At 41.3% G+C, this 23,236-nt stretch overlaps 2 protein-coding genes across 2 annotated transcripts; both read right to left on the reverse strand.

Annotated features, from left to right (window-relative positions):
- Window positions 1-985: 985 nt before the first annotated feature.
- hlx1 (H2.0-like homeo box 1 (Drosophila)) lies at window positions 986-5,174 on the reverse strand. Its single transcript, XM_049757144.1, has 4 exons — window positions 4,594-5,174; window positions 3,766-3,945; window positions 3,480-3,664; window positions 986-2,330 (listed from the first exon to the last, which is right to left on the reverse strand). Exons 1-4 carry the CDS (start codon window positions 5,027-5,029, stop codon window positions 1,992-1,994), a joined length of 1,140 nt encoding a protein of 379 aa, XP_049613101.1. The 5' UTR covers window positions 5,030-5,174; the 3' UTR covers window positions 986-1,991.
- A 5,346-nt stretch (window positions 5,175-10,520) lies between these two features.
- Window positions 10,521-14,837, reverse strand: slc35f6 (solute carrier family 35 member F6). Its single transcript, XM_049756481.1, has 6 exons — window positions 14,669-14,837; window positions 13,587-13,659; window positions 13,320-13,491; window positions 13,023-13,238; window positions 12,848-12,958; window positions 10,521-11,540 (listed from the first exon to the last, which is right to left on the reverse strand). Exons 1-6 carry the CDS (start codon window positions 14,743-14,745, stop codon window positions 11,053-11,055), a joined length of 1,137 nt encoding a protein of 378 aa, XP_049612438.1. The 5' UTR covers window positions 14,746-14,837; the 3' UTR covers window positions 10,521-11,052.
- Between the last annotated feature and the right edge of the window lie 8,399 nt (window positions 14,838-23,236).

The raw sequence follows: 23,236 nt of genomic DNA on the forward strand, positions 1-23,236 counted from the left end.
TCACGGTGGTCTGGGTTTCGGGGTCACTCACTATTGACGCTGCTGTTCTTAGCCAGCATAGTCATGCTATACAGAATATCATGTGTTTTTTTTTTTCCATAGCATAGCTTTAACAGAGGTGATGATAGAAAATAAGACCTGTTAGAAACTTTAGGCACATTTATAGCCTGCCTATGTCTATATGTATAAATAAATATGATTGACAAACTGTAAATTGTGAATTATTGATTCCCCCCCCCCCTGAGCTGCTGAAATCCACATCACTTGTATACTCTCATTTGAAAATATTAAAATAATTGCTTGTCTCTGTTTTTCTTTGAAGTTGTATTTTTAGCACATTTATGATAGCTTTGGAATGAAAATGAGTCACGCAGGTGAAACTAACATGGGAAAAAATGTTTTGCCTCACCCAACAAGTTGACTGCCCGTATGCAACAGCAAAGTGTTTCATTTGTGTAAATTCTAAATAGCAAAGCATGTGATAATAGGGAATTTATATTTTGCCATTTTAGTTATATTATTGTAAGGAGTGTGGGAGCAGCACTATAAATGGATGAGCAGTAATGGAGGCTTGTAACTACATGGCTCTGGATAAATAAAATATATTCAATGAGGTCACTGTTGCTATCTGGTGCCGTTTAACGTATACAAACTATAAATTTGCAGGTCCCCCCTCTCTCTCTGCTGCTAGAGCAATGGAATTCTGTGATTTGAAGTAGGTCAAGTTTGCACGCACATTTTACTTTATTGAACGAAACTGTGTTTCATTTACGCACAAATGAGGGAGACACTTAAAAATTGCTTGTTTGAATATATTGGCCAGTTATGATAATTCAGATCTAAATAAAATATTATTTGCACGTTTGGATGCACGTGTGCCATTCCAGTTCTGGGGGAAAAAGTCTACGGAAACAATTAAGGATTTAAATAATTAATAAGTAGTATGTACAGAAAGATTCATGTCAAAACGAATAACGCACCAGCATTGGAGACAGAGAAAAAAAGCATTTTATTTACAATATTTTCAGTGCAAATTATATTAACAATATAGCATGACACGCAAGAAGACATGTACACAGGCGTGTGTGTGCGTGTGTTCCGAGATTTCACTGACACAAGGTGAAAGAAAATAGTGCTTGTACAATTGACAACATATTTGATTTGTTTGCAGCTCTCTGAGGAAAGCATCATGCATGCTCAAGTACAGTGGAGCCTCGGTTTTCAAACACAATCCGTTCCAGAAGGCTGTTCGAGAAGTGAATCGTTCGAATTCCGAATCATATTTACCCATTACAAATAATGGGAAAAAAATTAAGCCGTTCCAAGCAACAACAAAAAACCCCGAATTTTTAAGCATTTCTTCAGTTGCGCATTTTTGTCCAATCGCGCAACTGCAGCGCACCGCCGAACGCGCAACTGTAGCGCGTTGCCGACCGCGCAACTGCACCGCGCTGGTCGCATTATTGTGACAGAGGGGTCACTAAAATTTAGAAAATATTTTTAAAGTCCGAATGTACTTTCCAAAATTTAAATGGACCTCAGTGGGCAGGGAGCTTAATTTGGTCCGATCGCGCAACCGCAGCGCACCGGGCGCTCAGTGTCGCATTGCTTTAGGAGCGTCTTTCTGTTTTAGGATGGCTTTACTGCTCCCACTTGCTTCCTTTGGAGGCATGTTTAGAGTTGATGCAATCCTCAGAGTAACGAGAACGTAATAACGAACGGAGTCAGTTGGCATGCGGGTCCTCTCGGCTCATCTCGCGAGGTTCGACAACCGAATTTCGTCCGACATCTGAAGCAAATAAATCTCGAAGTTTTTGTTCGAATACCGATTTGTTCGAGAACCGGGACGTTCGAAAACCGAGGCTCCACTGTAGAATGAAATAAAAACGTCTTTCAGGGGAAGCTTGCTTTATTGTGTCCGTCATGGATTGAATCACTCCGCTCCAGTTGAATGGATGCAGATCGAAGTCGACCCGAACTGAACCGACCCTTCATATTAGAAGCTGGGGGGACGCCGACGAAGAAGAACCCGAGTCCGAGTGAGCCGCCTCCACGCCGGCATTGATGATTACGCTGGTTTTGTTGCGCTCACAAAGGTCCACATTGTGCGTCACGTCGGTCTTGTCTCCCTCCGGAGCGTCGTCGGACTCGCATTCGCATTCGCTACGCTCAACGTCGCTCTCGCACTCGGACTCGGCTGTCTCTTTGGGGTCCCTTCCGGACTCGGGCGTCCGGTCCCCGTCCGGCTGCTCTTTGTCTTTGTCTTTTTGGGACTGGGCCTCTTTGGAGTGTCGCCACTTCATGCGTCGATTCTGGAACCACACTTTCACCTGCAGGGATCCATGTACGCACACGCGCCTTAAATTTATATTAGGCCAGTCGTCTCATTTGTTTCAGTAAATACAGCATTACAAATACAAATGCGAGTTTTGCAAGGTCCTAATTGTTTGATTGTGTACAGGATATATATTTTCAATTTTTATTGATTTATTTAAAGGATAGCGGCATTATTTTTTATTTGTATCCGATTTTTCTTGTGTTTTATGAAATACTAAAAAAATCCTCAAAGTTGTTCATGATGTAGCCTATAGTAAAAAAAAATCTAAAAAAAAAATTATTTGTTCCATGAATCTATTCTAATATAATTCTAATTGTGTGTGTTATGTTGTGTGTTAAATGCAGTAACATTATTTAAGTTACAACTAAAAATGTGTTTGTATTGTTTACATAAAAATCTGTAAAACTTTCTCAAGAAATCTGCTTGTTCTTTTTCTCTCATGACAAATTGACTATATTGAAATTATAAATATTTTTTAATGGAGTGTGTCTTATATCAAATAAGTCTGCAACATTTATATGGTTCACATGGATGGGAGCAACAGCCATTAAAAACATTTAGCACGTTTATCACCATAGAATCCAAAGTTCAAAATATTAAAGTCAAAATAACAGTATGTTATCATTTGGGGGTGCAAAAAAATACCTTCACTTAACTGACATAACAATGTAATTATGTTTCGCAGCATATAGTATGAAAATTGTTTCATTTGATTCATTATTTTCTGTAACCAAAAAAAATCACACTATTATAAAATATTTTTAGCAAAATTGAAAAAGTGAATTAGTGATACATCATCATTACAAGTAACATTCGTGTGAATGGAGATCAACTGGTTGTAATGTAATTTGGAGGCCTTGCATCGTAGTTTTACTGTGCAGGCCAAATGAACACAAGAATGGCACACCACAGAGCATATGCCGACTTGTGTCAAAGCCAAACAAAACAATGCTAGCAATTAGTGCCAAACTGTATGGACATCTACTTCCTGCACTAAGATGCATGCAAGGATTATTAAAAATAATGGAAAGACTTTTTTATGGCACTACTGCAATGTAAGCACACTGCTATCCCGATTTGTGTATACAACAAAGCACAATCTCTCTTTATACGACTGTACAGATTCATTGTGAAATTTTACCTGCGCATCTGTCAATCCGAGCATGGCAGCCAGTTGTTTTCTGTCAGGCTTGGTGACGTATTTCTGGATCTCAAACCGCTTCTCCAGGCCTTTTCTTTGCAGGTTGGAGAAGACCGCCCTGGACCAGGAGCGTTTCCTCTTGTATGTCTGCGGCATTGTGTCTTTGGTGAGGACGGCATACGGGCCTGTGGGTCAACAAGACAACAACGGGGGTGTCAGACTTGAAAGACCCAAAGGAAAAAATATTCCAAATATGTCTTGAGGTGTTGTGCATGTGAGGGACTACCTGGGAAGGTGTCTTGAAACTGATGTTGGCCTGATTGTCTGCCGCCGCTGCCCAGTGAACTCATCATGGCGGAAGCCTCGCTCATCCCAGGTTCTATGGAGGAGAAGTACTGGCCAGCAGCAGGCTGAAGAGGGATGTGGACGCCTGACTGACGGTTGGAGCTAACGATGGACGTGAGATCTGTTTGTGGAGGCGACAAATGGACTTCAGTCAAGATTTCAGGAAAAGCAACTATGTGACAATGAAGCGCACCTGCTGTTGCCCTTGACTTTTGACCCCTACCCTGTGAGTAGGGTTTCCCTTAAAGATTATTGAGTTGTATTGAGTTTTGTAACCTGGCTGATTCACAGTTAAAATAAAATTTTGGGTGCACTGAAAATTTCAAGGCAGCCAACTTAGAGAACATTTTAGTAAGGCAATTTGTGTTTGAAGTTTTTCTGTTGTGAAAATATGCTTTCCTACATTTCACAACAAAGAAGTAAATACAAGTTGCTTGCTTTGTTGCGCTGACCAACGTTGCTGCTATAAATGTCAGTAAATTACATTTGAAAATTTTGCCAACTTAAATAACTTAAGATAAAAAAATGCAAGTTGTCTTTACAGTGTTAACATGACATATACAGTGAATGAATGGAGAACACAACAGACTCGTGTACCTTTTGATGATCAATATTTTAACTTTATTTTAACTAGATGAAACAAAACCAACCATGCTTTATTAATCAAAATGCAAAAGTCAATTTCTTCTTTTTAAAGTGTATGCTGTGATTTTCTTTCACCTACTTTCTGCTCTGTTTTTCCCCCTATATTCCCGAAACATGCCCTCACCTCTCAACTTGTCCTTCCCCTTTGCGTCAAAATCCGTGGACAATATCCGATCAATTCCAAATTTGAGGTCTTTGCTTGAAGGCGGAGGGGCCTGCGAGCTGTTGAGAGCTCCTCTCGGCACCGAGGTAAGTTGTAGTCCTTGCCTGTGGTACGGAGACGCGGGGCTTGCCCTTGCCCCGTACACAGACGCGCGAGCCTCCCCCGGTCCAATTGTAGAGGGACGCAGCGGGGAGCCGCCGGAGGACGCGCGGTGCTGGCCCACGTGCACCATGAGGGCCGAGGAGCCCGGGATGTTCTCTGCATCACCGGCTTGGAGGAGCTCCGCGATGCAAAACGACGGTTTCTTGCTGGTGTCCACCGCGAAGCCTCCTGCGCAGTACGCAGACCAAAGGCTGAAATTTGAGGCGTAAAACGGATTGAGACCGGCGGTGTACATCCTGGAGCTTTGCACTGGATCTTGTGAAGGTTCACTAGAAATTCATACATGTACAAAACAATTGAGCGCGTTTGGAACCTGTGTTGTCAGAACCGAAACACTTTCGCAACACTGACATCCAAAAGTGCACAGTTCCACGCTGAAGTTACTTGCGCGCTTTTGATTGGTTCCACGCTCAGCCAATGGGTATTTTTCCTTTGCGGACGCACAATTACGCACGCTTTACTGAGAGGTCTTCTGAGGGAGGGCGTACTTATTCTCGCGGGTTGACTTAGTCTAATAGGACTGCTGTTAGAATTAGTATCCCCTGTAATTTTGTTTGGGGAGGGGGTAATTTGTTGAAATTTGCTACACTTAACACCCGATGAAGAGACAGAAAAAGTAAATTGATGCTGCCATGAACGGTGCTGCTAAGCCCTACCGAGAGAAAAACAAATTTCAGTGTATTGCTCAAGGACTCTTGGAGATACATGATCACTTGGTTTGAGGATTGAACCCACCACCTATTTATTTATTTATTTATTTATTTATTTATTTATTTATTTATTTATTTATTTTTAGCCGCCCCCCACCTGAGAGAAGAAAAATGCTGCCGCAGACGGCCACCCGCCAGCGTCGCCCGTACTTAAGCAATCCGTTTGAACACTCAAATTGTCATTAACCATCTTCCTAATAATATTTTTTTTCGTCAGAAATAGGCAAATAATGTAAACGACTAAATCAATAGATTTTATTTGTAAGAGATCTACATTTCCCCATTTGTGGATTAAAATGGATATTACACAGTCTCTAGGCCTATTTCTTTCTACTAAAGAGCCTTATTTATTTATTCATTTATTTATTTATTTATTTATTTATTTACTCACCACATGTACTCTGAGTATTTCTAATAAAGTATATTTGCGACCTCTGGATAAGACGAGAAGAGTCTCCACTGATCCTGTTTTGATGGGCTGTGATTGGTGTTAAATGAGCGGATACGTCCGCTAGATTGACCTCCAAAATAGAAGCTGCTTTAGTATTTTAGGATACAACAGAAATCCTTATTTCTTCCGGAGCTATCGAAGGAGGAGGGATGAGGAAGTAGGGGCGTTGGGGGGACTTTATAATGACTGTTAGAACTTCCCTTTTTCAATATTTGTGCAACTTTATCTCGACGTGCAAGTTGCACGCTGACGCAAATCCGTCCCCATGCTCATAATAAACAGAGGAAATCTATTCCCCGTGAAAACGAAAACACAATTAACTTCAGAGGCCGCGCTCTATCCGCAAGGACCCTCAAGATTCACACACTGGGAGCTGGCCAACGAAACTTTAAAAAGCTTTTTAGGGCGTGGGTCACGGGAATAGCCTATTTGCGCGAATAATTAATTACGCGCCAGCTAGTAATTTTCCTTAGTTTTACTCTACAATACAAATACAATTGAAGTAATTAGTGATAATAAATAACTATCCAGTGCCATGTTTCATGGAAACAATGGCTTCTTCATTAATCTTGGTCCAGCGCACCGGAAGCGCAGATGACCCTGGCTGCCCCCTATCATGATGTTTTCGAGTGAGACTTTTTCCGGGTTAATTTTAGAAATGACATGTAACGTTTGCCCTGCATTGCGCAGTCAAAACAATCCAGGGAAGAGGATGTAGTTATTTCAGGTGCTGATGAGCATTGCAGTGGGAAGCAAAAAGGAAGAAAAAAACTTCACAAATGAGCCTCATTAGAAGTGTTTTCCTTTTTGTGTCGATGTAAATTATCCAAATTGGGCAGATAAATAACGAGGAGTCATCAATTATTTTATATTCCCCCTTTTCGTTCATGACTTGACTTCATTGTTCGACAATCGCACGTTTACAGAATAATAAAATACCCGAACTTTGCCATTTTGGATCCGGATTATTTCCTTTTTAACATCTGGAAAATTGGTCATGGAGCTTTTATAAAGTCCGTTTTTACCATCAAGCCGCATGCGCTTATTTTTCCTCTCTAGATGTCATTGTGAGTACATTTTTACATAAACATTAACTTTTAAGCGTACTTATGAATGATTGCAAAAAGTATACATAAAGCAAAAGCGACAATTACCTTTTTTTTTTTTTGGTCCACATGAAGAAAAATTGCTTTTCATGCTGGAATCCAGCTGGACAGTTCACCTTTATTTCCTTCTTTCCTACCGCTTCCCTCTGTGGAGCTGTTAGATGAGCTCAGGTTACCAACGCAGTCAAACACTCCTGCCTGCTTTAATAAGTGCACTTGAATCTGTCTTCCACAATCAGTGTTATACAACAGGTGATATCTTTTGTCTGGAAATCAATGCAAGCATCTTTAGCTGGCCAAGCATATTAGCGACTGATCATGTTGCAGATTTTTAACTGACCATATTTTTTTTCAGTGGAGTACCACAATGCAAATGCTTTTCCGTCAATTGGGAGCAACAAACAGCTTGAAGCGCGTATGCTTGACCTCTTCTTTGGCCAAGTTTAAAAGTACAACAAAGTGAAGTGTCAAAACATCAATGCGTCAAATTGATACCCAGTGTGGCCACTGTCCTCATTCCACCTGATGTTTACCCATAGAAGCCCATTGTTGTGGCCTGATTATTCGCTGTGTGTTTTTCAGGAAGTCTTATATCGGGTGGAGGAAAAACTGATTGAGGCGCTCGGCACCGCAGCTCTTGCAGGATCAGAGGCTGGATAGAATCAAATGAGTTCCATTATTACACCAAGAATTATTGCTCCCCTCTGTATGGCTCCCGCTCGAGCCAAGATTACTATTTCTGGCAATGTTTGCCTTAGGAAGGAACTTTCGCAGATTTAATGGGACCTGGGCCATTGTGCAGGGCCTTCTGTATGGCACGCTGCCATCATCTCCACACAGGCAGAGAAGAAAGAGCTGAAGGGTACTTAAGTCCATTAGAAAAAAATAAAAATAAAAAGGCAGTCAGTCTCATTTTTTTCAGGAGGTGGGGGCTGTGACCCTGAATGCACGAACACGTCAGACTCTCTCAGGTTGACATGAACTCAGATGATCTTCATACGGCCTTTTTACGAGGTTAAATGTCAGGAGTGGACTTAACGTGTCATGATGTGGATCGTGACTGACTGCAGCGCACTTGGTAATAAAACTTACAGGAAACTGCAAAGATCTCTGCTCCATGATTTCATTTTAGCTTCAATTACTCTGCACGTTCCTATTAAAGCCGTCATTGCATACTGTAAAAGTCAAAATGAGTAGACTGCAATTGAATATCAAGACAACAAATGGGGCAGTTTTCATTTTCTATCTGAGGACATTTTTGAGGGCGTAAAATTTGTTCAAAAGTTAAACTTTATACCCAGTAAACTGCTGTTCATTATATTTGGTGCAATCTCACAAAATATTCTCAGACCAGGCTGTGAATATTAACTAAAAGTACCCTGTAGTCATTTGATGTGTCAAATTTAAAACATTCACTGAACATCAAATATTGTTAATCTTCTATTGAAATTCATTAGTAATCCACAAAAGGGTTAGATATTTTACAGTTAAATTGCATGATGTGTGGTCACGATAATCAAGTGATTAGTTATTAGTGTCGTAATATGTACGTTTGAAAACACTTGAAGACACGAACATGCAACAGACTAACCACAATTAAACTGGATTTAAATGGGAAGAGAATTTGAATACTTTTGATGCTTCAACGAAAACAAATACAGAGCCAGTATATCATTACACGTTTTACGACCTAACTTTTTGTTGGAACAGCTTCAACTGAGTTCAATTTCAACATCCTGCAGTCATTTGATTTTTAATAACTTGGTGTGGCAAATAGTAATGAATTCTGCAATGCATAATGAAATGATAATCAAACAAAATATTGAATAAGTCTCACAATTTGAACATTTGATCAGCAAGGTCATGAGAGTTTAAACGACTGTTATTTTTGCTCTTTTGACTTTTCACCGTCTCGGTAAAAGACATGGAGTGGTGATTAGCTGGACATCGGAATGGCTCAGACTAATCTCACTCGCACTGACCTGCCCTGTGCTGTAAACAAGCTAAGAGGCTGCTATAATAACTGATGCTTTTAAATAAGATGGAGACTAGGTACATTCGAGCTGAGCCATCTGTTTACACTAAAACAGATTTAAAGTCGCCTTAAAGGCCGGCACTTTGGGGCCCACTGATGCTCCCGTGTGCAAATGTACACAAGGCTAAATCGTGAAAATCCGTGAGCTAAATAAGAGAGGAGACGAATGGAATAAGTTGTAATAGCAAATCGTTAGGCCTACTGTTTCTACAAAGGCGGGAAGAACAGCCGCTATCATGCGTTTATAATGATGGACTATGGTTTTAAATAAGGAGAATGAACTCTGTTGTTGCCATAGCAACTTTAGATCCATCAAATCAGATTGATTGGCAAATTTAATCTGTGTGCCTTGCAAGTGTGTGTTGACTCTTGTCAGTTGTTAATTTTTACTTCCCCATTCAAAATAACTCAATAAAAAAAATCAATTTGTATTGGTTATAGGTCACATTAATATTGGGTTGTTGTTTTTTGATCACAAAACTCTGGAATTCCAACAGAGGTGTGTAGCCTTTTCTTTTTAATATCCACTGTAGCCTGTTTTTTTGCTAAAAGCTAGTCACAGACATCTGGGGAACTGTTGGAAATTTAAAAATATATTTTTTTTAAAGTGTCAAGTTAACTTTATAGTGCCCTCCAAAAATGATCAAGGAAAATAAAAATCACTGGATAAACAGAAAATATCTGTACAAATTTTCCTCAAAGCCATCATGTCGTATCTCATCTGTTGAAGCTGTTCACAGACTTATTTTGTGCTGAGGCTGTCTCGGGAGGGACACAAGTCTCGCAGGGACAATTTGTCCAGAAAACAGCTACTGAAAATCAGTTTGCACAAAGTCCCCAGAGCTGCTTCAGTTTATTTACTTTTTTTCAAGTATTTGAATCCAACATACTGCAATCCAATAGACCATAAATTTAATCCCCTCCAAATTTGCGTCACACGTTTTGCACCAATTCTCAGTGTTGATTTGTGATGATATTCTCAGCACCTAATGTATAACTCGTGCTGACATAGACATTAAACAACATAGTCTAGTTCCATGTGTGATAATTTTTCAGACTTCCCTCAAGTAATTGTGTTTTAAGACCTGGATAAATATGAACAGTGAAATATTTTTACCTACAACCGAGCAAGAACGCAGTGTCGTAAATTGTTAACGTTGTACTGCCATCTAGAGGCAGACGGGTGTGTACGGCCATCCGCGGACGGCGGGGCAGGGGCGGGGCGGGGGTGGGGTGGGGCAATGACATACCAGATAGATAGAGTCAATCTGCAGCAATGCAGCCCCCGTACCAGGCGGTCTGGCAGTATGTCAGCAGGGTCTCAATGGAGGAATGGTAGAAGGCGAGCAGAAGCTTCTGATCCATACCGCTTCTGGGCCACTTTTTGTTATTATTTTTTAAATAGACCACATTCTTCAACAGGGCAGGGTTGAAATAGTGTGATTTAATGGCAGTTCCCTTTTTGTGCATTTATAGTAAAGTAAAATGGAGCGGGTGCAGGATTTATACAACTTTGTGTAGGAGGTCAGGCATCAAGTGACAAAATGTAACTCCAAAAAGCATTCAGGGCTCAGCGAGCTCTTTCAGTTCGAGAAATTCAATATTGTACACAAATAATGCATTGGTGATAACGTACAACATGCTGTAGTGCCTTAAGTTTGTGAAGTGAGCTCTATTTATTTTTTTTTGTGGGGAGGGAGGTGGCAACATTTTGGCATCTCCTTGCCCGGTGAGCATTATTTAAAAAAAAAAAAACATCAAATAAAACTCCCTTAAAAAAAAACAATGACTAAAAAAAACAATTATTTAAAAAGATTAAGGAACAGTCAGGCAGTAACCCAGAAGGTTTCTATCGAGCTTTTGTAAAACATGCACCAAAATAATCCAGATAAAAGTTTACCTCTTAATACAAAATGCATAAAAAGATACAGTGTCTTGAATTACTTGCATTTGTTTTTAGTTGTCGTCAGGCGTCTGCACTCTGCCGTCACCGAGTAGTCTCTCCCTTTCTCCCGCTTCGTTCTCCTCCTCCGTGGCCACCAGTCCGGCGCAGCACGGTATTCTGGCCAGTAGGGGGCGATGCAGTCCGTTGTAAAGTGCCGTTCCCAGCAGTAGAACCAAAAATCCCAGCACCTGCAGCCCATGGAACTGCTCCCAACCCAGCGCCAGGCTGACCACCCAAATGACCAGCGTGCGCAGGCTGTCCAGCACCATGCGAGTGGTGGCGCTGATCTCCTTGGTGACGCTGATGCCGGCAAAGTTGAAGAAAGCGATGCTCACCGTGTTGCCCAGCAGGGCCAACAAGATAAGAGGACGGAATCCGATTTGGCAGAAGGCGTCCAGTGCGTCCTCCAGAACTTGTCGGGGGGGGTCGCTGAATTGGCCCACATGGATGAAATACATGGGGATGAGCAGCAGTGACAGAACAAAGAAGCCAAAGAAACCTGGACACACAACATGACAGGAGTCCAACATCTCAATGAGCCATTTACATGTTTTAGGGCAGGGGTGGGCAAACTTTTTGACTTGCGGGCCGAATTGGGTTCTAAATTTTGACCGGGGGGCCGAACCAGGAGCAGATGGATGTAGTGTTTGTGTGAAGTAATATAAACGACCTGTAAAGGTCATTGCATAAAAGGTTTTGGCCTTTAGTAGGTAGTAAAGCATGGATATTCAAAAAAAGTTTTTTGAAAACAAATGCATTTATTAACAGCATTAAAAAAAAAAAAACATCCCTAAAAAACTGCTATCAGTGATTCTCATAAAATATGACACTGTTATTATGAATAACAGTCTCCATCACTTCAGTGCCTGCAGGTCAGATTAATGAAAGATGTATGTTTATCTTATGAGATCACAACAAACGGCAAACATTCTGACCAAATATATCATCTTGAAGAATCGGTGAAAGCATACATCCAAATAAAGTAATCAAAACGGCAACACGGTGAGGGGTATCTGAAAATCAGAGCAGAGTTTTAACTCACAAACACCTGGTAACAGAGGTGAGGAAACGGAAAACACTTCCTTAAAGTAAGCCTTAAGAACTTTAAAGGTTAAGATTAGTCACAAACAGGTGGTGCATCAATGTCCTTGAGCATCCTGCATTGTTTGAAAATGAGAATGGTCGCTAGTTTCAATCCCTGCTATTTGTACAGATCATATTCAAAATGCATTTTTTTACAACAAACTTGAAAGCCTCCCCTTCATTTTCAGTGTTCATTTGATGTTGATGTTCATGTGGCTGAACGTCACGTCGCGTACGTCGAGCCAAATTGGCCACTCTTTTTAAACACTCGGCACTCAGTGTCCACCTTGCTTTTCCTTGGGCGACTCATTTTAATGGAAGGATTCCAGGGGAAGGTTTGTGGGTGGCTTTAGCGTAAAACTGTATCCGAAAACTCGGCGCGCAAATTACAAGAATGCTGTCGTCACAGCCCACGCTCTAAATTCGGCACTGCTACAAATAGAGCGCAAGTGCGCCATTTCCGTACTACTGAGTACGTACTTGTGAGTGTGCACCGAGCTTTCTGACACGGCTTCCGGTAGTAAATGCGCAGGCGAGTGGTTCCCCATCTACTGGGGAAACGCAGTCATTGCAGGCAAAATGACCGAAAAAAAAAAAGTTTAATAATACAATTTATTTAGGGTTGGCGGGCCGGATTAAACGGTCATGTGGGCCGGATGTGGCCCGCGGGCCGTAGTTTGCCCATACCTGTTTTAGGGTGTCCTAAGTGGATATTTGCTTTACCTTCAGTTCCAACTGCACGCAGAGGATGGACGTCATGTTTGTAAACAAACTTTTCCTCCAGGACCATCTGGACAGCGACGATGACCTGAGCCATGATGATCAGAAGGTCGCCTGCAGGACACGTCAGAGAAGTGGGTGGTGGTCGAATTGAAACAAAGTCCAAATTCTTTCTCACCGGTGATGACATCACTGAGTTTGTGGGTGTCGTCATGGTGTCTGCTGACAAAATCGGCCAGGCCCACGATCACCAGGCCCAAGATGGTGATGAGGATTCCGATCCACTGACTGATTAGCAGCCGGCGCCTGAGAAACGCCACCGAAAGTAAACCGGTGAAGATGATGACGGCTCCTCGCAACATCTGGAAGCTAGAAGCGCTGGTCATGTTGAGAGCTGCAAACACAAGAAAGGAATGAATGACAACTTGAAATTACCTCTAAGCACAATTAAAGGAGAAAATTGGCAATGGCTTACCAACATACATGGTTGAGGTGGCCAACATGTCACACATGGCGGGGGGGAAGAAGAGAAGAGGGTTGAAACTCTGGCCCGTGTTCATGCTGGGCTCGGGCCTGTGTCGGTCGTGGCAAAGTAGGATGTAGAAGACCCCCAAGCAGCAGAACTCTCCCAGAAACATACCCACTGCCTGCATGACAAGAAACACATTGGGAACAGAAAATAGATTATGACTGTTTCTTTAAAATATATAAGTGGACCTTTGGAGTATAAATCAGCACTTACCTGTACAAAGGGGTGGGAGAATGCATGTTCAGGGGTACCATGGCAACCCGGTGCCCTGAACGTGTCTGCCCATCTGTCACAAAATAATATAGTCCATTTTTCATATTTCACAACAGTGACCTGCAATTTCCTTAAAATTGGTTGAAATTAATTAGTGCATAATTAACTTTTTTTTTTATGTCCTAATCTATTGATGCACAAATCCAAGTTTTATAGTCAGACCATAAGAGGAAGCACAACTGATGGACACATCAGTCTGTTTCAGTGAGCATGACAAGGGAATGCGGTCTCCAAAAGTGATGACACAGCACTTGGACCATGCTCGCCTCATCACGACATATATCACAAAATAGACGTTGTCTCCTGATTCCTTGTGTTTAATAAGCTTCAGTAAAAGTAAAGCAAACGAGGTGCAATGAATGGTGCATGCTGTCTCCGTCTCATGTGACTGTAGTGAAACTCAAGCTGATAGTAGCCTGCCTTGTCTGCCTGCCGGCAATAAGAGCTGCTAAGTCTGCACTGACTGATTTGAACTTTGGACTCCACTCACTTGAGCCTGGATACTGCTCAGCTGACCCACCGACAATGACATTTGTGAGGTGTGACAATAAGTATTCAAACATATATTGATATGATTTATAGTCAATATATTTGATTAAGAAAAAACAATGTGGAGCTAACTTTAAGACCTTGTAAAGTGAAAACAAAAGCGTGTTGTGTTGGTGAGTAGTTAACCTTGAGTACATCCTGCAAATAACATTAACCATGATGCTTTGAGTTCCAACATCTACACCGGCCATTTACATAACAAATTTTCTCTATTAAGAAGCCAGTCCTGTATAGTTGCATGTAATTATGACTCCACTACATGCTAAGGGCATGTATCAAGAATGTTTTGAACACCCCGTGTTGTTTATCCACTTTCGTAATTTTGGTTGTCCTTTGATTAGTGTTATTCTCGTGGCAACACTCTTATCTATTAATTCACAATACATGCCGACATGTCCTTACATGGTAGTATCATTTAGCCTAGCATCACAGAAAAATTAGGAGAAATAAAATGCAAGTGTGCTACTACTCACTTTGCCGACAACGTGTTAATAGAGCCAGTTATCAGCATGAGTCCCGCAAGGAACAGTTGATATTTGGTCCACCCCATGCTGGGCAGTGTGATCGGGACAAATGAAGCGAGGACAAAAGAGACTAGCAAGTAGTCTCCCCAGCAGACAGTGAACGCCTCATGACAACTCGCAAGTCAGCTGACTACAGTAACAACACCATGCTCCCTTCATGTTCTTTGGAATTTTGAAGACTCTGCAAAATGAATGCATGTTTATGTATGTAATGATAATAATGCAGCCATTGGTTGTTAATGCCTATGTCTTATGTGGATGAATTAAAAATAAAACATTGTAAACGCAATTTAGACGTTGCTAGCGTGGTACAATATTATTATTATTATTTTTTTACAAAGGAACCCAAACGTTTCATGACGGTCATATTGGAAAACACCAGGGGGCGACACAGACTTGCTAGAGTGGATATAAAAAGTGTACACGCCCCTGTTTAAATGCTGGCTTTCTGTGATATTAACCAATAAAAAATATCACTCAAATGTGTTTGAAATAGTTATTTATACGGCATTAAAGTGTTTTTTTCAAGCAGCTATTTAGTAAAGCAATTATATAGTCAAGATGATTGACTCACTATTGCAAACTTGTTACAGATTTACAACTGAATTTCATTCCTTCTGGTTTCACTTCTGATGGTGTTTCCTGATACTTCAGCAATTTTAAAAGCAACAATTTGTTCACTGCTTACAGAAGCAGAATCTCTTCAGTTCCACTCTAGCTTCAACTGCTGATGTGGACGAAGAAAGAGTCATTGGCAGGCCTCCTGAACGTCACATGACAGCTTCGTGTGAGTGCTGCTTATCTTCCGGTACTGTGAATTTAGTGGACTTGACCACGAATGCTTCGCATGCAATGCTCATTTGTGCATGCTTTACACCTGACTCCCTGCTGTTATTTAAATTGCAGATTTGTATCATCTGCTCACGGGTGTTGTATAACCTGTACTGTTCTCATATATTCTTTTCAGATGGAAATACATTTCTAAACCCCCAAAAGTTAAAGTCAAAGTCCCAATGATCATCGTCACACACACATCTGGGTGTGGTGAAATTTGTCCTCTGCATTTAACCCATCCCCATGTGATTTTGATCCATCCCCTGGGGGAGAGGGGAGCAGTGAGCAGCAGCGGTGCCGCGCTCGGGAATCATTTGGTGATCTAACCCCCCAATTCCAACCCTTAAAGAAAAACATTTCCAATACCACGTCTTTGGGTGAAACCCCGAAATGGTCGCCACTCAATCACAAGGCAACCATTAACACTCACATTCACAACTGCTTTGGTGAAGTTGTGAATTAATCTAATCAAAGCTGTTGCTAATCAGCAAACTTCCAAAACAAAACCTTATTTTCTAGACCTTTTTAATGACTTTTCCTTTTCCTGTAACATGAGGTCTATTATCACTGTAGTGTGAAGTGATACAGCTCGAGGCACCAAAGATTACAATTGTCAGCGAAAGGTTCACAATTATCACAGTTATCAATTAGTTTCAAATTAAATTGAATTTAAAGTGTACCTTTGTATATCAAACTGTACAACGCAGGCACTGATTTAGTATAAAGTAAATGTACAATATCAAAAAAGAAACAACACAACACCTCGTAGGGACAAGAGATATATAGCCTGAAACATTGCTGTTTGACCGGCACTTTTGCTGCCTGGGGAAGAAATATGGCGACCCTTATATGATGTCACAAAGTTGATTCCGTTTTGGGGCGCCCCAATCAGGCCTATATACTACCTTTACAAGAAATCAATTATGTTGAAATTTAAGGGTAATGTGCGTAATGATGTAGGAATAAATGAATACAACGATTAGATGTTCTGTAGAAAAGGTTGTGCCCCGTCCCCTTTCGCACTGTCAAAGCTATCCGGCTGCCTAGTGAGCTCGAGGCAGGAACAAGTATTCTATTATACAGGGGTGGGAATTTTCCGCGGATCCGTGGATTTCCGTGTTTTTTTCCGTCGAAAGTATTTTCGTGAATCGTGTAAATCCGTTGAGAAAATATTTCTTTTATATATGGGCGTTAGCCTCGGCGACTCTCGCGGGCGTTCCTCCGCCCGCCTCGACAGCGTATACCCCCCTGGCTACTTTTCCGTCCTTTTTCACATTTGCCATTTTCATCCCTGTATTATACAAATCAGCATCCAAACATTTACTTAAAAGACCAATTGATCATAGTTGTTACTAAAATCACTTAACAGGAAACTAACTTCCCTGGCAAAATGCGCCTGCCCGCCATGACGGGAAACCGATGTAAACAAACCACAATAATCGCCCAGTAATTTATCAAAATCGGGGACAAAAACTGCTTATCACAGATACATACCTGTCTCAGAACGGCAATGTTTTGTCTCTGGGATCTCTTTTCATGACGCTGCTGCCTTTTCACATCAGTTTTCCTCTGTTTATGGGCAAAAATTGTTGGCACTGCACCAACGCAGGGGACGAGATTGGAGCTAGCCAAGATGCTATCAACTTGCTGACGTCAGTTTGTCAGCCACAAACTAAGCTACATGGATGCTCCCGGTATTTGTCACACTTACTAAAAGCCCTTTATTTCCTACATGAGTTGCTTTTTTAAAATAAATTTCAGGAATTTGATTAAGCCATATTCGTAGAATAGAAAAATGTTAATATGGCTAATGACCAAAGGTACCCTTTAAGGAGTGCCCCAATAAGCTAAAATGTCTGTTAATTATCCAAAAATGACAAAACTTAGTGCATATTTGTTTACAGTTAAAAGCACTAAATTCAGACTTTTACAATGTTGCCTTATAACTATTGTGTTTCATTTAAAAATGTTTTGTTTGCCACTCCGACTCCATCCCAATGAAACTTATCCCACACATCAACTTCACTTAAGGCAGGAAGTTACCGAAAGGCTTTGTAATGCTGAGTAAGCCTTTTTAGGAGATGACCAATTCGTGCAGTGACGCGGTGCCGCCTGACCCACGGGCCCGCTGTCCTTTCTGTCTGTGACCATTATCTACTGTATTAGCAACACGTCAGGGCAGTTATCGTGACCGCGTGCAAGCCACCGAGGGCTGTCATTGCTTACGCACCTCAGACTCCAGCGGTGATTATAGCCAGAACCGGTTTTCGTGTGGTCACAAGAGGCCATCAAAAACATGTCGCTTTTGAAATGGTCTCATCCCCTTGAAAGTTTCAAAGGCGGATTGAAATGTAAGAAGTTCTTTAGAGGCAATCGACTTCCTCAAATTCTCCTGGGGAACAGTCACTTCATTTTTTATTTTTTTTTAATCAAACCCAAGTCTACAAAAAATGTTTCATCATAATATAAAAGTTGTCGTGTTTTTGAAAAGCTCACCCAACCTATTGCATCATTGCAGCTCCAATGTGGTCTGATCATCAAGCTGCTGAGGACCTTTTCCACAAGGCCCGGCACATTTTCCTGCAGATCATTGGGGAGGAGCGCTAATCATAAGTGACACCGAAAGCAGGACTGCAGACGTGACGCTAATCTCAGTGGAAGTCAGAAGCGTTTCTCAGCCTCTCAGCGTTTTTCAGCCTCCAAGATGAAAATTCTACAACTGAAAATGCGGGAAAGGTTACAATGTGACACCTAATTTTCACCAACACTATGAACAGAATATACCATATAAAGAAAAAAAAGACATTTCAACCACTGTAAATGAAATCAGATTCTAATGCAGTCAGTAAAATTGCTCTCGGGCTTGATTGTGCATGCGCTCTTTTCTGCTGACAGCATTAGTTGATAAGAGGGATATCTTGATCAAGTGCCAACAGCTTATTTAGCAACAAAGCTGCCTTCGCGCCTGTCTGAAGCCATGTAAGCAGTATAATTACTGAGAATATGTAGGGGAGGTGAGTGGGGTGGGGGGGGAACTGTACCCGAGTAAACAGCAGCAGTGCTGGAGGTCACAGTTATGCAACAGCACGGCTGTGACAGCGTCACATACTAAGATGATACCCTCTACAGCAGGCATGTCAAACTCAGTTTGGCTCTGGGGCCGGATCCAGACTTTCTGTTCTCAGGTGGGCCGGATCAGTAAAAGAATGTCAACTCCAAATATTTTGCTTTGTTTTTCAGTACTATGCTTTATCATTCAGCCTACATTTGTAGCCTACCCTACATATTATAATCACAGATGACAAGGAATCTTTTCTAAGCGCAACACATTTTTTTCACAAACAATGAAAAAAAATGATTTCATGGTTCACTTTAACAATGAAGTGAATGCAGTTTTACACCTGAACCAACTCACCACACTTAACAAACTCAAGTGGGAGCTATGAAAAAAAATATTCTCGCCTTAATTGTCGTACTGCTTTGAAATAAATAAAAAAAGAAATACAAAATAAAAATTATAGCAGTGCATGCTTATACTACATCCGATCAAACTACTAGGTTGGGCCTACTGAAGCTGAGAATATACTGCACAATATTAACTGTCTTTAATATGAAACCAGATTAATCTTATTTTTAATGATCTGTATTAATGAGTGCAAACAAATTTCGTGTCATCACACTTTTTTTCTCTTTCACTGCACTCCTGCAGTCTACTTGCTGCTGCTGGCTCCTGAAACTTGGGATCTTTTTGCCTTCACAAGTGTATCAATATTGGGTGTAAAATCCTGAGTAGCAGCACATTTAACAATATCATTCAAGTGTTTATTTGTTAACCTTGAGCGCTGCTTTGTTTTATTATTGTTATTTACGGAGAAAACCTGCTCACAAAAATAAGTAGTCCCAAACATGGATAGAACGTTTGCAGCCATGGCTGTTAATTTGGGGTAACCTGGCACGAAATATTGATAAAACGTATCCAATCCCACGGACCCAAATTTATCCTTAATAGCGGAATCGCACTGCAAGTCAATAAGCTCGAGTTGAATGTCAGCTGGCATATCAGAAGGCTTCACTGTAAATGGCGAGCGAAAAAAGCCAAATTTGTTCTCAAGTTCACTGAATACCTGAAACCTCTGCTCAAACTCTCGCAGAAAATCTGTTATGTTGTCTTTATATTTTTTCAAATCATTATCGCGACGGTCGAACAGCTGTGAGACAAGAGAAATGCGCAGAGTAACTTCTGTGAATAAATAATGCTCAGTCCATTTTTCCTTGAAAACTCTGCACTCCGTGTCCACTTTTCTTTTTTTTGACAGTGCCATTTTGGGAAGGGTGTGTTGACCGATAACTTGTGGTGAATTGTGAAGCAAGATTGATGGTTTGGTTTTAGTACTAACTCGTGTCAATGCCGCTGGACGTGAGCTCTTTTACACATTTACTGCCCTCCCGTGGCCGGAGGGAGCACTTGGTTTGTATTTATTTAAAAAAATCATAACTTTTGATAGAAATGATCTAGAGCAGGGGTCACCAACACGGTGCCCGCGGGCACCAGGTAGCCCGTGAGGTCCGCATGAGTCGCCCGCAGGACTGTTCTAAAATTAGCTCAAATAGCGGCACTTGTCAGTGAGCTGCATCTATTTATTTTACAGTCAAACCTCGGTTTCCGAACGTCCCGGTTCTCGAACAAATCGGAATTTGAACAAAAAATTCGAGATTTTTATGCTTCGGTTGTTGAACAAAATTCGGAGGTCGAACCTCACGAGATGAGCCGGGAGGACCCGAGAAAACCCGACCGCGCGGCCCGGATGCCGACTGAATCTGTAGTAATTGTATTTTCGTTACTTTGAGGATTGTATTAATCCCTAATCATGCCTCCAAAGAAAGCAAGTGGGAGCGGTAAAGCCATCCTATAACACAAAGACGCTCTTAAAGCAATGCGACACTGAGCGCCCGGCGCGCTGCAGTTGCGCGATCGGACCAAATAAAGCTCCCCGAGCACTGAAGTCCACTTAAATTTTAGAAAGTACATCAGGACTTTAAAAATATTTTCTAAATTTCAGCGACGGCTCTGTCACAATAATGCGACCAGCGCTGTGCAGTTGCGCGGTCGGCGACGCGCTACGGTTGCGCGTTCGGTGGTGCTCCGCAGTTGCGCGATCGGAGAAAAATGCGCAAATGAAAAAAAATGTTTAAAAAAAAAAAAAAAGGGTTTTTTTTTTAGTCTTGGAACGGACTAATTTTTTTTCTATTATTTGTAATGGGAAAAATGGATTCGGAATTCGACCGATTCGCCTTCTGGAACGGATTGTGGTCGAAAACCAAGGTTTGACTTTATTTTTGCTATTCTTGTTAAAATCACATACATGAGAACTGGAAATGACAATAATAACAAAGTGAAAGCTAAATTGAGTAAATTGGCTATTTCAGAAGTGTGTGTCAAACTGGTAGCCCTTTGCCTTAATCAGTACCCAGGAAGTAGCTCTCGGTTTAAGAAAGGTTGGTGACCCCTGATCTAGAGACTCGCTTCTTTTTTTGACATACTCAGAAATTTATGCCGGGCCAGATTAAATGATCCAATGGGCCGGATCCGGGCCGTATGTTTGACATGCCTGCACTACAGTATCCCCACTGCATACCTTTTCATTAGAATCAACCATATATACCGTAATTTCCGGACTATTAGCCGCACCTGACTATAAGCCACACCAGCAAAAAAAAAAAAAAGTCGCGAAAATCTTTGTTTTCATCATGAATAAGCCGCACCGTACTATAAGCCGCATGTGCACGCGAGTTATTTACAAAGAAAGGCGGTACACAGAAAGCCTTTTTAAAGTTTTAATAACATACTTTAACATATCTTTCTAAACGTTGCCTGTGACGCGGCAGTAATATCGCAGGAACACGGAAGTAACACAGCACTAATCGGGCTGTATAAAAAAACATACCGGTAAAAGGCACTGAGACGCGGCAGTAACACAGTAGCAACACGGTAGCACAGCACTAACAGGGCTGGTTAAAAAAACATACCAGCAAAAGTAAAAAAGAGCCAGTAAAAGAGCCGTCTTCATCTTCCTCCTGTGCACTGAAACCATCAAAGTCTTCCTCCTCAGTGTCCGATTGGAACAGCGTCAGATATCCTTTGCCACACACTTGGTCAGTCTCTCTTTCGTCGTCGCGTTTATCCATTTCTTCTAGCATTTTCCATGATGAGGGTCTGTTCATGCTAATTTTATTCATGCACGAAGCACTAAGTTACATTAAACTAGCGAGCGACACGTATAGCTCCAGAGTAGACATGACTGGGAAATAAAGACGCAACACAACGTCATCAACATCGACTGCCTTTAACTTAAAAGCGGCATCATATGAATTTCTTTTGTGCCCCATAATGACGATTTGTGTATAAAAGCTTCCTTTCTTCAGTAATGTCCGTCTTGATCTTGTTCTGTCTATGTGAATTATACGGCACTATTTGCCTGGCGGACATGCGATCAACATACCACTCTTCTCCCCAGTGACCATGTCACATATGTATCCCTCCGCCTTGCAAAGCGGTTGCCACACAACAGGCCACAACACAGCCTTTTTACAAGTGTATAAAGGTGATCAAGTCATCACAAAAATCACGAAAAAATCCATAGATAAGCCGCACCGGACTACAAGCCGCAGGGTTCAAAACTTGAGCGAAAGGTAGCGGCTAATAGTCTGAAATTAACATTAATTGTATCCATTTATTTTAGTCCAATGTATCGCATTTTTCGGACTAAAAGTCGCTCCGGAATATACGTCGCATTAGCCATAAAATGCACAATAAAGTGAAAAAAAAACATATAAGTCGCTCCGGAGTATAAGTCGCATTTTGGGGGAAATTCATTCGGCAAAATCCAACACCAAGAACAGACATGAACGAGCAACAACAGGCTCAACGATAGGTATGCTAACGTGACATAAACACAAACGAAGAGCTGAGAACGGGCCTGACGTAACATTCAGAGTTATTCAAATAACTATTACATAAATAACACGTTTATCAAACTATCTGTGTCACTCCAATTCATTAAATCCATCGATCGTCCTTTATGGAAACGATGCTGCGTATGCGCCGCGCCGCTGACGTCTAAATATTCCACAGACCCATATAAATCTATCAAATAACTATCATATAAACAACAATATTATCAAACCATCTGTGTCACTCCAAATCATTAAACCCATCGATCAAATTCCTCGTCCTTTGTCAACAATGCCGCATGTGCGCCGCTGACGTCAGCCTCGTCGTTATTCCACAGATTAGTATATAACTATATTGAAGCGTTAACAAAGTACCAGGAAAGACGTGGGTTTGGTAAACGGCTAAGAGTTCAACGAGCCAACAACTACTGATCTGTAACGATAAAAACATGTACAAGTTGCTACACGAAATAAAATATATCAAATAACTATCATATAAAGAACAATATTATCAGACCATCTGTGTCACTCCAAATCATTAAATCCATCAATCAAATTCCTCGTCCTTTGTCAACAACGCTGCGCGTGCGCCGCTTACGTCAGCCTCGTCGTTATTCCACAGATCTAGTATATAACAATATTGTAGCGTTAACAAAGTACAAGGAAAGACGTGGGTTTGGTAAACAGCTCTTTATTCAACAAAACAAGAGTTCAACGAGCCAACAACTACTG

This window comes from Syngnathus scovelli, chromosome 20 (genome assembly GCF_024217435.2).
Source record: "Syngnathus scovelli strain Florida chromosome 20, RoL_Ssco_1.2, whole genome shotgun sequence".
Lineage (NCBI taxonomy): Eukaryota > Metazoa > Chordata > Actinopteri > Syngnathiformes > Syngnathidae > Syngnathus > Syngnathus scovelli.

Bases quoted from the DNA above. Each gene is read 5' to 3' on its own strand.
- hlx1 (XM_049757144.1), bottom strand. From the start codon at position 5,029: ATGTACACCGCCGGTCTCAATCCGTTTTACGCCTCAAATTTCAGCCTT. The intron at 3,946-4,593 runs GTGAGGGCATGT...CTCCACAAACAG, and splicing joins GGGGAAGGACAAGTTGAGAG to ATCTCACGTCCATCGTTAGC. The intron at 3,665-3,765 runs GTAGTCCCTCAC...GTTGACCCACAG, and splicing joins GTTTCAAGACACCTTCCCAG to GCCCGTATGCCGTCCTCACC.
- slc35f6 (XM_049756481.1), bottom strand. From the start codon at position 14,745: ATGGGGTGGACCAAATATCAACTGTTCCTTGCGGGACTCATGCTGATA. The intron at 13,660-14,668 runs GTGAGTAGTAGC...ATTTTGTGACAG, and splicing joins ATTAACACGTTGTCGGCAAA to ATGGGCAGACACGTTCAGGG. The intron at 13,492-13,586 runs GTAAGTGCTGAT...CTTGTCATGCAG, and splicing joins TCTCCCACCCCTTTGTACAG to GCAGTGGGTATGTTTCTGGG.